Genomic DNA, 19,219 nt, shown 5'->3' on the forward strand with positions numbered 1-19,219 from the left:
GCAGAAAACAGTACAATGCAGTACTTGTATTTCTTATATGAGAGAGAGAGAGAGAGAGAGAGAGAGAGAGAGAGAGAGAGAGAGAGAGAGAGAGAGAGAGAGAGAGAGATTACAATTTATTATACTGTGATGTACTAAATTATTATTATTACAGTACAGTACATTCACTGCTGTACTGTATTTTACATCTAAAGTACAATTATAGTTCTTAAGTAAATAGTTACAAGTATGGTAGATAGAATTCCCAAGAGTTTAATTTGCCTATTAAAACACAAATAAGTACAGGTTCAAACTTTACAGGTAGCGCAATGAGGCAGCAGTTCTCACTCAAATGGAAATCTGATCTGATCTATTGATTCATAAAGATGTTTACTTGTATCTCTAATTCTGAAAAATAGAGGGTTTTTTTTTTTTTATGAAAACATCCCTCGTTTAAACATCTTTAATAATAGAATAACATATTTATCAGGATAAAGTGTATATAAACTCTGGGGTAACTCCTTTCAACTGGCAGAGATGTATTTGGTACAGATTTAAAAGTACCAGAGCAGATCTTCAGTCTTTCACTATGAATAGACTCCATAGATTTTAAACTTACCTCTCACTCCAGAGCTAATCCAGTAGATCAGTCCCACGTGCCAAAAAGAGTACTCGGTGATCTCTATTTACGTTAATAAACGATAATGACAAGAATGGAAGGATTTACAGTACAACCTTATACCTTTTCACTGGTATTACATATACACAAAATACACTCAAGTACAGTAAACATTACAGTATTATGAAAATGTATTATAATCATAGGTTAGCCTACAGGGTATTAGGACATAGGTTTTTTATTATAATGAAACATTGCCACTATGCAGCATGGTAATATCAATCGCATGTCAGCAAGGTTTCGGATGCATGACAGATAATAATTTGAGCGCTTGCTTCTACAAAAAAATAAGGCACCACCCTCAGACACATTTCATAAGTCGTCTATACAGTCTCACGGTTGTCATAATTTTTATATGATCATAATTGTACTGTTCATTTAATGGTCAACCTTATCATTTGCACAATCATAGAAAATGGCTCAAAAGTGAAGTAAGTCATTTAAAAAAAAATTTCCTCTTTAAAGATATTCCCTTACTTATAAAAGTAGTCAAGGATGATTGCATATTGTCATAAAAATAAGCTAGCAAACTTAAAATACATATAGATTCCTTCATATCTGCAATGTTATTGGAACAACCAACAGATTTCTTTATTAAAGATTTTTCTTGTGTCTAACTTATAAAATATCTTTAGTTTCAATTTTATATTCCCTTTCTAAAGATGGCTTATTTAGGAACAGACAGGGGACATACTGCATTGCCCTTACAAAATGTTTTAAGTGATGAGATAAAACAAGATAATAATACTTTATAATCAAATACTTCCTTACTTAATTTTGAGTTAATAAGTTATTACATTAAAAGTCCGTTTTATGACCTCATGAAATTAAAAATAATAAATTTTATATCTCTACACAAACCTCTCCCTTACACAATTATATGAGTAATATGGCATCTGTCATGACAGGAAAAAAAACCATTGACTCTAACAAGAAGGGTGCTAACAATCATGAAATCAATTAAATCTAGATGAACAGCAGTAATACCACATCTCTTGTTTCTCGCCATGATCAAGGGTTTTTAAACAGACAATTTTTAATCTGTTACACCACTTCCATATGCTTGTAGTCAGTGAATTAAGAACCTAGATACTGTATTGCATAACATTCTTCTTCTTGGTCTGCATTTTTCCCATTTCTATGTGGGGTCGATATTTCTGGTCAGAAGAAGAAGAAGACTGTTATGCAATACAGTATCTAGGTTCTTAATTCTCAGACTACAAGCATATGGAAGTGGTGTAACAGATTAGAAATTGTCTGTTTAAAAACCCTTGATCATGGCAAGAAACAAGAGATGTGGTATTAATGCTGTTCGTCTAGATTTAATTGATTTCATTGTTGTTAGCATCCTTCTTATCAGAGTCAATGTTTTTGAAAAACATACAGCACAATATAGATATAAGCTATGTTTTATAAAAACTACACTAGATTAGAGAATAATATCATTCAAAAATAGTACAGTAACTTTACAATTCCTTTCTTGTATCTCCCACTTTAGTAAATAAAAGCGTAATAAGAATTAAGAAAATTACTTATTTATTACACAAACCCTTCTCTTAAACTATGGTATAAATTTCACAGTCATTCAAGCATAATTTGATAATATTTTAACACTATTAGACCAAAAAGTAAGCTTCACTTGCTGGATGTTTTTATATATCATTAGCAAATACAGAGTACTTGTACAGTATTTCAACACATACATTTAAATAAAGTATAAATATAAAAACCTTGGTGCAAGAAATGAAAAAAAAAAAAATCTCATTAAATTTTGTAAATCTAAAAAACTGAAAAGTTATTCCTGTGGTGAAGGCATGTTTGAATAAAGTCAAGTGTGTATATAATAGTATGAAAAGTAAAGGAACAAATCAGTTATTGAATAAGATTTTTGTAGTTTTGTGAGAAACCAAACAAAAAATAGATAAATTAAACTAATAAGAAAATATCTAAATGGAACACATCTCTGTTACAAGTTGAACCTTTAATTTGACAGCATTGAAGTCATATGCTTATTTACATAGCAATATTATCTATTCAAACGTAAAACTAAGCTCAAAGTAGGACAAATTGTGTTACAACCAATAATGTTTTTAAACAATATTTAAATGCTCAATGTACAGATTGCTTAAATTTCAGTGACAAGCTAGTTTTCATACACCGTACACACAATTACGGTTTAGTTTCATACCATTTAAAGCTTACTGAGCTGTAAGAGATAACGGTTGAAATGTGAAACATTTTCTAATAAAAATTTTGTATTAAAGGAATTAATGATTATGTTTTATCAAGATTGCCCAAACTGATATAATGAGTAACAGATCTCATACTTTCAATAAAATTCTTAGGTCGGAACTTGCTGAAACATTACAAGTAAAGTAAGTAAAAAGTTTTCTAAATTTAGTTTAGCAAGTTATTTCTCATTAACTCAATAATGTGTAATTCTTCAAAATGCTTTACCCCTAAAACATCATATTTCCTTGTCCCCATTACTTTTGCCATTATATATATGTTAATTTTTTTTCACAAAACTAGAACAGATTCAATAAAATTTTGTATTCATGACTTGCAGCATATGATTAATTATTACAATTTTTATACAACAAAAAGTACTGTAAAAAAAACTACTTTGATAAAGTTATAGTATCAAAACAATAACAATATAACAAATTATAATAGCTACTTCAACTCAATAATTAATTTGTACCTGCAGTAATATTATTTCATATCATATAACACTGAAATGATAGCACTGCTGAAAAAAATCAGCAACAAATATCTCTAGATGGTTTAGTGATTAGTGAATGAAAAGAAGTAACCAACTTAACTATTTGGAAACATCTCATGGATTGGATTAACGAAATCATCTATGTATCGTGGCATGGCATCAGCTATCAACTACTGTACTGTCTGATAAACGTATCGAGCACATCTCTCTTCCTCTTTCAAAAAGAATGAATGCAGCCTAAACTAGCTTACCTCAATTTGGATGACTCATAGATGGCCTCATTTCCTAATAAACAAAATAAATATTTTCTTGTATAATTTATTCACTTTATGAATTATAGCCTTCAACATTTAAAAAATAAAGAAAATAACGGGACTTTGTTGATTATATGTCATGTGTTTGATGAAATAATTAAGGAAATTTGTGGCAATATTGATACGTCTCCTAGTAGCTACTTTGAGTAAGTTACCACAGTACTGCACTCCCTTTACAAAAAACCACTGTACCACACTCCCTTATGCAGATTTCACACATATTGATTTTTTGCCATCCACGACAAAACATTATGCATTCCAGAGAAAGCGTCGTTGTGAGGCCGTCCACACGGTACGACCATGTCCCACCCTTTCCTCTTTTTCTTACTAGCTGCCCCCATTGTATACAGGTCAGTGTCTAAAGTAGTGTCGCCGTTTACTCTAGACAGTGAAAGGTCGTCCTGTCTCTACAAGTTCACCGAGTCCTGAGCACATTTCATACCATACATGACACTTTCTTGTGCCGTTTTAAATGGGAGCTATGATGACCAAGGACGGTAAGTGTGAAAGCGGCCATAGATGGCTGTGGTGATTTGAATGCATGACGTTGTGTTGCAGACGGCAAAGTCGATACGTTTTAAAGTGACCTTACGTGAAAGTAACTTTCATTCATACTGGGTTTAGTTCTCATAGCTATATAGGTTTGAACATATCTATCTTATTTTCTTATTCTTGTGTAATTAAGGGTGACTACAATATAAATAAAAGTATGACACCTAATTGCACTGCTCAGTTGGTGGACCCGCAAAATAATGGCAGCAAACCAATAGAGGTGTCAGACCACAAAATGCCGGCTTAGAGAGGTTCATCCTGTATACCTATATAAAAAATGCTATAATCTTTCCCTAAAAAAAAACATGTGATACTATACAAGTATTACAACCTTCAATATGAATTCATGGCAAGCATTTGCATAATCAAAAGTAAACTCAAAACACTATTTGCAAATTTGTCACTTGTGTTACCTTAATATCTTAAATAAAGATTTGCTTATTCCTGTGCCAAGAATTTCTAATGTTCTTCAAAATATTTGTGCATACATTAAATCTCTATGGTATAATCAACATGGGAATCATGTAATACCTTATCAAGTTTCAATGAGTTTCTAAGGCTATATGTCATTTCCCCTGTTCCTTCTACGATTTGTTCATAAGTAAAATATATTGACTAAAGTACTGCCTATGCAAAAATAAAGCTCTTGATTTTCTCATAAATTCTACATAAGTTCTCCTAGCTACTTAAAATTCAGGCAACAGACACAACAAATTAAACCCATTGATGTGGCAGTACTAAACAGATATGCTCCCCTCCCTGAATTTAGATTTCCCAATCAAGACATTAGCAAGAACTGAGAGTTGTTCTTCCTTGTATATTCGCTGGACTTCCTTTATCCTTTCGGGCAAATCATCACCTCGGCCAATTAATATGCCACGGGCTCCTAATCCTTCAACAGCCTTGTGATAGTCACAGTACTGGAAATAAAATGACAGACAATACAATGTTAAGCAAAACAAACTACAAAATATATCAAGAGTTATCTACATTATCTTAATAACAATTTAAATAAACCTTTCTGGGTGAATCACTAGGGAATAATATGATCAAAATCAGGTTATATGAATATTTATTATAAATATTAAAAGCAATAAAATATGAATATTACAGTTCATTATATGCAATCTATTTAGTTACAAGTGTTTTATATCTTAAAACACTGAAAAAGAACACCATCCAAAACTAATGTTAACTTCCTGTTGGCTACAAGCTTTAGCTTTCATCATCATTAATATTAAAACCAAACAAGCTGCATGGATAGGTGGAACAGCAAAATTATACAAGTCCAAGGACCATAAAAGGGAAAGCACACTTGAATGGAAGAAGAAATTTAGAAGTTAATAAATCATACGAGAAAAATAAAGAAATACAGATGATAAACTCCTAAGTAAAATAGATAAGTTAAAATAAACTTGTGTAACCTTGCTTATAATAAAGGTACTGAACCTTGCATAATAAAAAACAACTTTTTGAATTGACAGGTGAAAATAGTCTTTCATGGTGGATGGTACCTTTAGAGAAGATATGAATACACAGGATGTTCCCATAATAACGCTTTTAAACTTTATCCACATTACAAGGAGCTTTCTGGAAGACTGGGTTAAAAGAAAAGCAACCGCATCTCTCAGACCTTACGACATTAGATGAATCTATCATCGAAGGTCAATACACAATACCTGTAGCAACTCCTATAATTCTGTGTAGAGCAAATCACCGAGTCAAGTGGAAATAAGAATAAGGATCTTATCAAAATACTGGGTGTATCAATAGAAAGATGGGAGTTGTACCCAAGAAGTGATATAAGAAAATCTAGTTTTGAGAATTAGATAACTTCAATACCTACATATTCATACGATATGTCTTTGACTTACATATTCATGTGCTATTCCTCAATAAAAGTGAAAAAATCTGACCATAACAGAATGAAAATACTGTAAAACATTTAAAAAATACTTTATAATTTTTTCCAGCTATACAAGCCCCGAGGCCTTTAAATGTGGACATATCTTCAGCAGTGCTGAAATGGGTATTGAATCATCAACAGAGTAATAATTGTTTAATGACAGGTGGCACAAGGGGAACCCCTCTAACCCACCTCATGCAGAATTGCAACTTCTGTCCTTAAGCTAGGACTGAGAGGAGGGAAGGGGGGGGGGGGGGGTTTAAGGGAGGGAAATCTAATCCAAAGTACTAAGATTTTTATAGCTAGGAAAATTACAAATTACTTTAATATTTTTATTTGTTCATATGCACATCCAACCCTTTATTTTTCTTATAAATATGAAAACACTCTTTCAAAAGTGAGAGGAAGGCTATGAAGAGAGACTTATGTCAGCCTGTTGAACATAAAAATATTCGCTGCAAGTTTGAACTTAGTAAGTTCCAATGAATCAACTGCCTAATTAGGGAGATCAATACAAAACCTGTACACAACTGGAATAAAACTTATAGAATACTAAGAAGTATTGAGCCTTATGATGAATGAGACATGGCTCTTAGAATCACCTGGACACATAGTATTACATGCAGCATGGTACTGTCTGGGAAAATCTGAATACAAAGGATGGTCAGAGTTAGGAAATATCTTATGCAAGATGCACAATGAACTAACTGAACAACGATGTCAGAGATTAACACCTAGATCAGGAATAAGAGATTTATTAGACAAGTTCTTGTCCGATAAATTAAGATGAGATTCAGCAGCTGAAGACAGAACAGGAGAAGACAACTCAAAACAAGGCTGAATGACAGAATCAAAACACTTCTTCAGAATAGATTAATCACTAAAAACCTTAAAAGACTTTCTCAATAACCCAATTTTTGTACAAATGAAGAAGATACATACCAAATGTGATTCTCAAAAGTAAATTTGTTATCAAGAATTACACCTAAAATTTTAAAACATCATATAATAGAGTTGAAGAAACATTACCAATGCTGAAATCTGGATGCTTAGGAGCCACTGTCCTCGACCTACTTATAATAAAATTTTAAGATTTGTTAGGATTCAACTTCATGCCCCATAATCTGCACCATGCACTAAGTTTTACTAGATATCTATTGAGGGATTCAGCAAAGCCACATTTACATTTAGGAGATGAAATTGATGCAAAAAGAGTAGCATCATCTGCATATGCAACAAGTTTATTTTCTAGGCCAAACCACATGTGTAAGCCTACAGGTACTCTTCATTTAGCGACACTTCGTTTAACAACAAATGCAAAGTTACAATGGCTTTTTTGCGCAGGCCAGTATCTGTTTAATGGCAATCTTGTGAAGTTACAACACACGGCATGCAGTGGCAGCAGAGTTGTGAGCGTAACTGTATGCAATTGTGTGCAACACCAACTAACGCGAGTCAAAACTTTGTTAGATCAAAGAACCTCCCTTTTTCTACATATGTCAAGAGAACCTGTGCTTCTTGTTTTGCAGGGTTTGTGCAGAGTTAAAGCCTTGGTACTACCAACTTTTAGCAGGTACTCTCATAAAGGCCACACAATCAATGAAGAGACTCGGTATAGATTTCAAGGGACCTCTACCTACTGCTTCATGTAATCCATATATGCTTACAGCTGATGACGAGTATTCACGGTTTCCATTTGCTTTTGCATGTCCTAACATAAGTACCAAGACTAATTAGATGCCTGGAGCTGATATTTAGCTTGTGTAGGGTGCCAGGTTATATTCATTCTGACCAAGGTGCACCCTTTATGTCAAAATATATAAGGGAATATCTTTTGCAAAAATGGGCAGTGACAAGCCGCACAACTCCACATCACCCAGATGGGAATAGCCAGGTAGAGAATCAATGGCAATACATAGAAAGCAGTCAAGCTAGCTCTCGGGTCATGGAACTTGTCTGATAGTCCAATAGAACTAGTACTTCCAGAAGAACTACATTCTTTAAGGTCGCTGCTGTGTACGTTTATAGATACCACCCCTCATGAGCAGTCCTTTAAATTACAGTGTTGTTCCAGTCACGAAAACTCCTTACAGTACTTTCATGGCTAAGGGATCCTGGACCCATATTGTTGAGGAGATTTGTACCAAATAAGAATAAGCCATTGGTAGATGGGGTTGAGCATGTGGATAGCAAATGACTTATTCCAATATAAGGTACTCTGATGGAAGAGAACCTACCATGTCTGTTCGTGACCTAAATTCTTGTCTTGAGGGTCAGCTCTCCCATCATCTGTCAACTGAAGGAACTAGTGTTCATCATGACACCTCCAAAGAATCAACAATCAGGACTCCACCAGAACCAGTATCACAAGAGTAGACTGTAGCAGATTCAACTCGCCAAGAACGAATGAGCACTGACGTTGGGCCTGAACTGGGAATATTATTTGTGCTTCTAGATCTGCAATGCACTATGGCTGGGACTAGATTTTATTAGTTTTATTCAGTGTTTTATTCTAGGAGGGGAGAATATGGTATATTTATTACTTAAGGATGCTATGTTTTGCTCCTGCCTTTTTTTTCTCTATTTAATTACCAAAGTTTGATATGAGTGTTGTCCCATCATTAAGAAGAATTACTTCACTTTGTTTCTATCCAGAACCAAGAGACAATGGTGATCCATACACCATACCTACATATATGTTTGGTATCTATTAGTAATGTCAAGAGTAATAGGATACTGTAAATATATTAAGGTAAGGATTACTATCATTGTAAGGGATATCACCATTCACTATACTGTATATCATTGTAAGTTTAATATTGTACAAGATTATCAAGGAAAACAATGAGTTTATTTCAGACTATTAATGGTTTAAATTGAGTAAAGCTGGGAAGCTGCAGCCAAGTGTTTTATTGTCACCAAATGGTAGTGTAAAGCAAGCTATAATTCAGTTAAGTTCTTGTGCCTAATATAAACCTCTAGTGCCTCGATTTACCAAACCAGTCTGTGAATATTGTAGCAGACATCCAAGCTTTGCTGTTGGGCCTACAAAGAATCCCATCTTTACATTGATCATGCCCATTAATGATGCATGATGAACTGTCAATCAAATAATGGTCTGTGTATTAGATGGCCACATTCACACAAATTTATAGTGACACTACAATGCTTGGAAGGTTTGTAACTTTAGGTATCCTTTCTTTCCTAAAGAAGGTAGAAGATGGAGTCAATTCAAGATTAGGCCAGGATCACCTTTCCTAAACCTCAAAGATACATCATGGTCCTTCTCTTATATGGTGGTTTGAACATCTGTTTTAATGTATATACTGCTGCTCTTCAATTGCATACACTGCCACAAATAAAGTAAGCATATTGTAACTAATTAAATGAAAAAAAGGTATTGACTTTCAAGAAGTTTAAAAGACAATTTGGATAGTCTACTTACTGTACACTAACAAAGACAAAACATAAAAGAAAGAAATACCTGTAATGATATAAACTTCTGAAAGGAACAGGGTTAACTTACTGCTAAATCGCAAGCTACACTAGTGCCAAACATAGGGACTTGTTCGCGTGCAATCTGTGTCCAACCAGCATCATTCCCGACGAACGCTATAACTGGAGTCTTATGACGTGTGTATGTATCAAACTCGGATAAAGAGTAGCCAAGTGAACCATCACCATATATGATCCACACCTGTCAAAAGAATTACAGTACTTTACATGTTATTCAAGTATAACTTCAAAGAAACCTAACATTTCAGAAACTTTTTAATTATCTATACAGTGCTATATTATTAACGCATACTTTACTAAGTGGGAAAAAAATACTTGATCTATGAGAGCCTAATGTATGTTACAAATGACTTCCATAATAGCTTACCAAATAAAAAACATATAATCCTATACAGAATGTACTTAATATATCAGGATTTCCATTCATTTACCGCAAATTACAGCATATAAGTTGACTTTTGAAGTCTAAAATATAAAATTAATAAATAAATTGAAATTAGTCCATGTCAGAAATTATTGATTGTTTTTTGGTGAATCAATATTTGATTTGACAGTTTGAACTCATAAATTTATAAACAATTGGAAAACGTTTAAAGACCTCAATAAGCATTAAGTAAGGGGCTAGTCATTGTACTGTAGCACAATGTCTAAGAGACTGAACATACACGCGTATGATCCACAATCAAGACCCATTACATCTGGAGAAGTAAGACAATATGCTTCAATACCTAAAACCATCAAACTGTGAAATCAAATAATCAAATAAATCATACTTTACTGTACCTCTGAATCTGGTCGACACAGTTTGGCCCCAAGGGCAAAACCACCACCAACTCCTAGAGTACCAAAAGCTCCTGGATCCAACCAAGTCAGAGGACCTCTAGGCCTGGATAATGAAATATTCATCTTACATAATTTTATTTTTATTTTAACAAAATACAAGCTTAGTCTATGTGATTTCAGATTAATCAAAAATACTGATAAATCTTCAAAGAAATTATCATTTTCTGTAATTACACAAAAATTTAGCTCATCTCTTGTCCAAACTGCTACACTGAGGGTAAAAAAAATCACTATTTCCTTATTAACTTAATCTCTATATCCCCTTAAATTAGGAGACAAATTTTATAAATGATGTATTCAATTAGCGTGCCAGCTTACAGTAGAGACTTAGCAATACAATTACCTACCAAAAACAAACCTGCAAATGTACCAAAATAAGAGAACTATTTTGCAAAAAGACAGTAAGAATCAGAGTATCATTTTGGTATCATGTGCAAAAGCTAACTTTACAATAAACTTGCATCATAGGTCCCACTACCATGAGCATAGAGTAATGTACACAGAATCCACACAGGAAAAATTATGCATACACTGTGCCTTGTGAGGCACACTGTGGATGAGACTAAAGGTTTTAGGCAGTTATCCCTCAGCCCCGCTGCACCGTTTTCAGGAAATTAGTTTTCAAACTTAATTGGTTCCAAGAAGCTGTTTGTAAGTCCAATTGTTTGCAAGTCCAATTTTGTTAAATTTTGGCCTACGATAGGCCTAACCTGAAATCCATGCCTATGGTTTCCAGGTACACAAGTCAACAAATAGTAAGGTTTCATATGAAATAGATATCAGGTTATTACAAGTTGTTTTGCTTACTGTATTAAAGGATATAATATTAGTTTTATCAAAGTATTTCTTTATCTTATCTTTGTTATTTTCAGTTGGATTTGTGTTTGGATCTCTGAATGTTTCTAAGTTAAGGACGTTTTGTATTATAATTAAAAATGAGATGGTGTGGATGCTCCATACCACTCTTATTACACTAGCGTAACCGTTGGCTCTGAAAAACCAGATTCTCACCAATGTTCTTCTCAATTTTCTCTATTTGTGTGCTTGCATTATATCAGAATGCTTAAATGCTGGTTTCTATAGGTTTTTAAACATGAAACTGTAAACGATAATTGTTGCACAACCTTCTACAATTTAGCTGAGTTAAATTAAAATACAAACTAAATATGACCAAAATTTTTCTATGTAAATACAGTATAAGCTATTTTGTCACCAGAATTGTTTCTGTAAATATTAACTTTAATTAAAAAAAATAAGCTATTTTGTCAACAGAAATACTTTTGGAAATAAAAATTTCTTTTTAAAGCCTTCTTATGAGTTCAACAAAGTTATCTTGTGAGGTTTTCCTAGTTTACCATTTTATAGCTTTCTTTTATAAGAGAGAGGAATGCTACAAGTCATAGCGCCACAACAAAGAAATTACCCCGGCACAACAAAGAGAGAATAAAAAATATTCTGTAATAGAGAAACAAAATGATAATGCTATGAACAAGACTAAATACAAAAAAGGTAGTGGTGATAGTTATGAAAATGATCAAAGATGAATGTATAAACAAAGAAAGGGAAAAGAAAACCTCTTGATAAACAACCAGGCATCCTTGACCATTCTATTCAGAGTGCTCAACACACCATTTGATAAAAATGATATTTTAATTGTAAAATAAATTTTTGAATATACTTACCCGGTGAATATATAATAGCTGCTGCTCCAGCGGCTCGACAGAAAACACACACAAAAACTCGCGAGCGATCGCTATGAAGGTTGCGGGTGTGCCCACCAGCGCCAACTATCGGCCAGATACCACACATGCATGTAAACAAGCCTTCAATTCTTCTCGTCCCGCTGCGTCTCTATTGGGGAGGAAGGGAGGGCCTTTAATTTATATATTCACCGGGTAAGTATATTCAAAAATTTATTTTATAATTAAAATATCATTTTTAAATATTTAACTTAGCCGGTGAATATATAATAGCTGATTCACACCCAAGGCAGTGGGTAGAGACCAGAGTTAAATAAGTTTACAGCGTATATGCTTAGAGTTTTTGACAGTTATCAATATAACAAAACCCAAATATATAGGTACCTGGTAAGGAAGTTGACTTAGACGATTACTCTGCCTTGTAAGTCTGTCTTCCTCACGAAGCCCAGCGATCCTCTTTGGATGCTGAAAGACTCCTAGGAGCTGAAGTATCAAGGGTTGCAACCCATACCAACAGGACCTCATCAAACCCCTAATCTGGGCGCTCTCAAGAAATGACTTTGACCACCCGCCAAATCAACCAGGATGCGAAAGGCTTCTTAGCCTTCCGTACAACCCAAAAAACAATATTAAAAACATTTCAAGAGACAGTTTAAAAAGGATATTGGAATTAGGGAAGTGTAGTGGTAGAACCCTCACCCACTACTGCACTCGCTGCAACGAATGGACCCAGTGTGTAGCAGTCCTCGTAAAGAGTCTGGACATCTTTTAAGTAAAATGACGCGAACACTGACTTGCTTCTCCAAAAAGTCGCGTCCATGATACTTTGCAGAGATCTATTTTGCTTGAAGGCCACGGAGGTTGCTATAGCTCTAACTTCGTGCGTCTTAACCTTAAGCAAACATCGGTCTTTCTCATTCAAGTGAGAATGAGCTTCTCGTATTAAAAATCTGATAAAATATGACAAAGCATTCTTTGACATAGGCAATGATGGTTTCTTAACTGAGCACCATAACGCCTCAGATTTACCTCGTAATGACTTAGTACGAGCTAAATAGAACTTAAGAGCTCTAACAGGACATAATACTCTTTCCAGTTCGTTGCCTACGATCTCTGATAAGCAAGGAATATCAAAAGATTTAGGCCAAGGACGAGAAGGCAGTTCATTTTTGGCCAGGAAACCAAGTTGAAGAGAACAAGTGGCTTTTTCTGTAGAAAAGCCAATGTTCTTACTGAAGGCATGAAGTTCACTGACTCTTTTAGCCGAGGCCAAGCACACTAGGAAAAGTGTCTTGAGAATGAGATCCTTCAGGGAGGCTGAATGTAATGGCTCAAACCTGTCTGACATGAGGAACCTTAGGACTACGTCTAAGTTCCATCCAGGAGTTGCCAAACGACGTTCCTTAGAGGTCTCAAAAGACCTAAGGAGATCTTGTAGATCTTTATTGTTGGAAAGATCTAAGCCTCTATGACGAAAGACCGAAGCCAACATGCTCCTGTAGCCCTTGATCGTGGTAGCTGAAAGGGAGCGAACCTTTCTCAGATGTAAGAGAAAATCAGCGATTTGGGCTACAGAGGTACTGGACGAGGACACAGATGCTGACTTGCACCAGTCTCGAAAGACTTCCAACTTCGACTGGTATACTCTAATGGTAGAAGCTCTCCTCGCTCTTGCAATCGCACTGGCTGCCTCCTTCGAAAAGCCTCGAGCTCTAGAGAGTCTTTCGATAGTCTGAAGGCAGTCAGACAAAGAGCGGGGAGGCTTTGGTGTACATTCTTTACGTGGGGCTGACGTAACAGATCTACCCTTAGAGGAAGACTTCTGGGAAAGTCTACCAGCCATCGAAGTACCTCGGTGAACCATTCTCTCGCGGGCCAGAGGGGAGCAACCTACGTCAACCTTGTCCCTTTGTGAGAGGCGAACTTCTGCAGTACCTTGTTGACAATCTTGAATGGTGGGAATGCATACAGGTCCAGATGAGATCAATCTAGTAGAAATGTGTCTATGTGTATTGCTGCTGGGTCTGGGACTGGAGAGCAATAGATTGGAAGTCTCTTGGTCATCGAGGTTGCAAAGAGGTCTATGGTGGGTTGACCCCAAGTCGCCCAAAGACTCTTGCACACGTCCTTGTGGAGGGTCCATTCCGTAGGAATTACCTGACCCCTCCGACTGAGGCAGTCTGCTAAGACGTTCAAGTCGCCCTGGATAAACCTCGTTAACAGGGAGATGCCTCGATCTCTTGACCAAATGAGCAGGTCCCTTGCGATCTCGTACAGCGTGAGGGAGTGGGTGCCTCCTTGCTTGGAGATGTATGCCAAGGCTGTGGTATTGTCGGAGTTGATCTCTACCACTTTGTTTCGAAGGAGACTCTCGAATTTCATCAAGGCCAAGTGGACTGCCAAAAGCTCCTTGCCATTGATGTGCATGCTCCTCTGACTTGAGGTCCACAGACCTGAGCATTCCCGACCGTCCAGGGTTGCACCCCAACCCAAATCCGACGCGTCTGAGAATAGTACGTGGTTTGGGTTCTGAACTGCTAGGGAAAGTCCCTCTCTCAGACTGATATTGTCGTTCCACCAATTCAGGCATGCCTTTACTGGTTCGGAGACCGGGATTGAGACCGTCTCTAATGTCTTGTCCTTTTTCCAGTGAAAGGCTAGATGGAACTGGAGAGGTCGAAGGTGTAGCCTTCCTAGCGAGACAAACTGCTCCAGGGATGATAAGAGTTCCTACTAGACTCATCCAATTCCTGACTGAGCACCGTTCTCTCTTCAACATCAGTTGGACTTTGAGCAGGGCTTGCTCTATTCGGGTGGCAGACGGAAAAGCCCGAAAAACTGGACTGCGAATCTCCATCCCTAAATACAGTATAGTTTGGGATGGAATCAGCTGGGACTTTTCTAGGTTGACCAAAAGTCCCAATGCCTTGGTCAGATCCAATGTCCAATGAAGATCCTGCAGACAGCGATGACTGGACGAAGCTCTGAGAAGCCAGTCGTCCAAGTACAGGGAGGCTCGGATTCCCGATAAATGGAGGAATTTTGCTACATTCCTCATAAGCCTCATAAACACGAGAGGAGCAGGACTTAGGCCAAAGCACAGGGCCCGAAACTGGTATACCACATTGTTGAAAACAAACCTCAGAAACGGTTGGGAATCTGGGTGAATGGGGATGTGGAAGTACGCGTCTCTTAGGTCGAGAGACACCATCCAGTCTCCCTTTCTGACCGCTGCTAAGACTGATTTCGTGGTCTCCATGGTGAACTTTGTCTTCGTAACGAAGACGTTGAGTGCACTGACGTCTAGCACCGGTCTCCAACCTCCTGTCTTCTTCGGGACTAGGAAGAGACGGTTGTAAAACCCCGGTGATTGAAGGTCCGAGACTTTCACCACCGCTCCCTTCTCTAGCAATAGAGACACTTCTAGGTTTAGGGCTTGTCTCTTTGACTCCTCTCGGTACCTGGGAGAGAGGTCGATGGGGGAAGTCGCTAGAGGAGGTTTGCATACAAATGGAATTTTGTACCCCTCTCTGAGCAACCGAACAGATTGTTGGTCTGCGCCCCTCTTCTCCCAGGCCTGCCAGAAGCTCTTCAATCTGGCTCCTACTGCTGTCTGAGGCTGTGGGCAGTCAGACTCTGCCACGTGAGGACTTGGCTCCTCTCTTCTTTCCTCTCTTTCCCTCGGCACGAGTACTTCCCCTGCTGGGAGCTCTGCCACGAAAGGGCGGAATAAATCTGGACGCCAGAGTGTCGATCCTGGGTCTAGCAGAAAAGGATGTAGAAGGAGTCCCTTTGCGAGCAGAGGACGCCACCAAGTCATGGGTGTCCTTCTGCACGAGTGAAGAAGCTATGTCCTTAACCAATTGTTGCGGGAACAAAAACTTTGATAAGGGAGCAAAGAGCAGTTCAGATCTCTGACAGGGAGTAACTCCTGCCGAAAGAAAAGAGCAAAGGGACTCTCGCTTCTTTAAGACTCCCGACGTAAAAGAGGAGGCGAGCTCATTGGAACCATCGCGGATGGCTTTATCCATACAGGACATAATCAGCAAGGAGACATCTCTATCAGCCGATGAGATTTTCCTACTTAAGGCTCCCAAAGACCAGTCAAGGAAGTTGAAAACTTCAAAGGCTCTGTATACGCCTTTCAGCAGATGGTCAAGGTCCGAGGAGGACCAACTAATCTTCGAGCGTCTCATGGCTAGGCGGCGGGGAGAGTCTACGAGGCTTGAGAAGTCACCCTGGGCAGAGGCAGGGACTCCCAAGCTGAGAACTTCTCCCGTGGCATACCAGACGCTCGATCTAGATGAGAGCTTTGACGGAGGGAAGGCAAAGGCCGTCTTCCCCAAACTCCTCCTGGTTTCCAACCAGTCGCCTAAAAGTCGTAAAGCTCTCTTGGAAGAGCGAGAGAGCACAAGCTTTGTAAAGGCTGGCATGTTAGCAGGTAAGCCTAGCGCAAACTCAGACGTCCGGCGAACGAGGAGCAACAGCGACGAAGTGATCGGGAAAAAGTTCCTTGAAAATTAACATGACTTTCTTAAAGTCCATTGATGGAGGAACCGTTCTAGGTTCGTCTACATCCGAAGGATAATCATCATGATGAGGGTCAGCAACGTCCTCATCTGAAGGATCCTCATCTGACAACTGCTGAGTAACAAGCAAAGGGGTTGGCAATGCTTGACACGCAGAGTCCACACGCACTGGTGCATTAGTAGCAGTCCAGGACGCTACGTCATGTAACTGCTTAACAGCCTGTGAACTGTCAACAACAACAGGAGCGGGAGGACGCTCGACGTCAACGTCAACTCGAGACTGTTTTGACTGCCTAGACTGAGCAGTCAAAACAACTCTAGACTGCGGTGGTTGACGCTCAGCGTAAAAACAAGTCAACTCCGCTGGTTGGCGAACGTCCTGAACGTCAACAAGAGCATTAGGAAGTGGCTGAACGTCTAAATGCGGCTGAAAGTCAACACGTGACTGCATCGAGTGAGGCTCTACAAAGCGTGACTGACGTGACTTAGCTACGCCAACATCAACAGGACGAGCAAAGGCTCGTTTGGGCGGCTGAAGGCCAGGATCTCGATGAGATAAACGGTGAGGATCAACGTGAACCTTATCGGCAGAATAGTCTTCCATAAGGGAGGCGAGCTTAGACTGCATGTCTTGCAGTACAGTATAACCCATTTAGGGTCAACGGGAATGGGTGCGGTAAACGACGGGGTTAACGTCTGAGACGGCACAACCTTGCCTACACCAAGACTCTCTGAGCCTGTGTAACGTTGTTGCTTAGGCGGCGAGCAGTCTTCCGATGACTGCAACGGGTCAGAGCTGTCCCAATGGCTACAGCCAGGACACTGGACCTGTCCTGAAGGGACCGACTTTCGCTTAAGGGGCCTAGAAACCTTGCTCCACGGTTTCTTATGCGAAAAGCCTTTGGATGACGAGGAGAAAATGGGCTCTCTCGTCTTATGGTAGGGGCGATCTTGGTGAGACACGCCTGATACCATAGAGGGAACGTCTGTTCGCTGATCAAGGCCTCTCGAACCCATAAGTCGTACGACATTACTTCTCCCCTGGGCTTGGGAGCTTGCAAGAGGTCTCGGACTAGGTGAACGACAGGCACGAACAGACGAACCCTCGGTCGCAACACTGTTCACAACACTGCGCACTAATCACTTTCCCACTATTTTCCGCTGTGGCACTCTGACACTTAAGCTCTTTAACGTCAGCCATGAGTTGATTACGATCTGTTGCTAACGCTTCAACTCTTTCACCCAAGGCATGAATGGCACGTAACATGTCTTGCATCGATGGTTCCTGAGTGCCAGAAGGGGGGTTAGGCACAACCACTACAGGGGAAGGATTAGGTTCAGGGGCATGTGGAGAAGAAAAATCTACTGACCTAGAGGAACTCCTCCTTACCCTATCTCTCTCTAGCTTACGAGAATACTTGTCGTATTCGAGCCAATCGAATTCCAAAAGGCCCACGCATTCCTCACACCGATCTCCTAATTGACAGGTTTTACCCCGACAATTAGAACACACAGTATGTGGGTCGAGAGAGGCCTTTGGAAGACGCCTATTACATTCCCTAGCATTACACTTACAAAATCTAGGGGCTTGTGAAGCGTCAGCCATTTTGAATTAGTCAAAGAAAGTCCAAAAAAAAAACAATCCAAGTCATCAACAATTAAATCTGTCCAATAAAGAGTTCAAGAGTTTAAGTTGAGGAAAAACACCTGCACTGCGAAAGCTCAAACCAAAATGAAGTACTTCACCAAATATGTTGAGAAAACTCCAGGTTATACAGCGAGTATTGATACGTCTTGTCGTCAAGGTCGACAGAGAAGAATTGAAGGCTTGTTTACATGCATGTGTGGTTTCTGGCCGATAGTTGGCGCTGGTGGGCACACCCGCAACCTTCATAGCGATCGCTCGCGAGTTTTTGTGTGTGTTTTCTGTCGAGCCGCTGGAGCAGCAGCTATTATATATTCACCGGCTAAGTTAAATATTTAAAAACAAGGATGAGAAACTGATTCAATTAGTCCTTCGGTGATCCAATAAGGCATTTTCTTGTCAAAATGCAGTGAAACCAAAGAGCAATGAAATGAGGCTCAATACTATACAGTATTCTATAAATTTAATTCCAGCTGTGACTAAGTTGTGGAATGATCTTCATAATCATTGAATCAGTAGAACTTCAAAAGTTCAAACTTGCAGCAAATGTTTCTATGTTGAACAGGCTTATGTAAGTCTTTTTAAAGAAAGAGAAAAACTAATTTCATGAAAAAAAATGAAAATTCCTGTAATGAGAAAATAATCAGACAAGTTTAATCTAGCAATACCAAATAATTACGCTCAGCTACATGATGAAATGGAAGCAAGGAAAGAGGGAATAAACAATAATTTTTATTGGAATCAACAAAAATGATCAGTGGAAAAGTTCCTAAACAAGATCAAGGAAAATTATCTGAAAACACAAGAAACCTAATAAAGAAAAGATTGGAA

At 38.2% G+C, this 19,219-nt stretch overlaps 2 protein-coding genes across 2 annotated transcripts in view; both read right to left on the bottom strand.

Moving 5' to 3' along the window:
* Positions 1-19,219, bottom strand: part of LOC137649955 (uncharacterized) — a 361,156-nt gene that overhangs the window by 259,404 nt on the left and 82,533 nt on the right. The window lies entirely within an intron of this gene.
* LOC137649849 (2-hydroxyacyl-CoA lyase 2-like) overlaps positions 1,959-19,219 on the bottom strand; it is a 51,059-nt gene continuing 33,798 nt past the window's right edge. Inside the window, exons 7-9 of the mRNA XM_068382795.1 lie at positions 10,455-10,557; positions 9,682-9,852; positions 1,959-5,169 (exon numbers count right to left, since the gene is read on the bottom strand). Of these exons, the coding sequence (XP_068238896.1) occupies positions 4,987-5,169; positions 9,682-9,852; positions 10,455-10,557 (457 nt within the window). The 3' untranslated portion in view covers positions 1,959-4,986. The remainder of the gene's footprint in view (positions 5,170-9,681; positions 9,853-10,454; positions 10,558-19,219) is intronic.

The sequence above is a fragment of the Palaemon carinicauda genome, chromosome 11 (assembly GCF_036898095.1).
Source record: "Palaemon carinicauda isolate YSFRI2023 chromosome 11, ASM3689809v2, whole genome shotgun sequence".
NCBI classification, from domain to species: domain Eukaryota; kingdom Metazoa; phylum Arthropoda; class Malacostraca; order Decapoda; family Palaemonidae; genus Palaemon; species Palaemon carinicauda.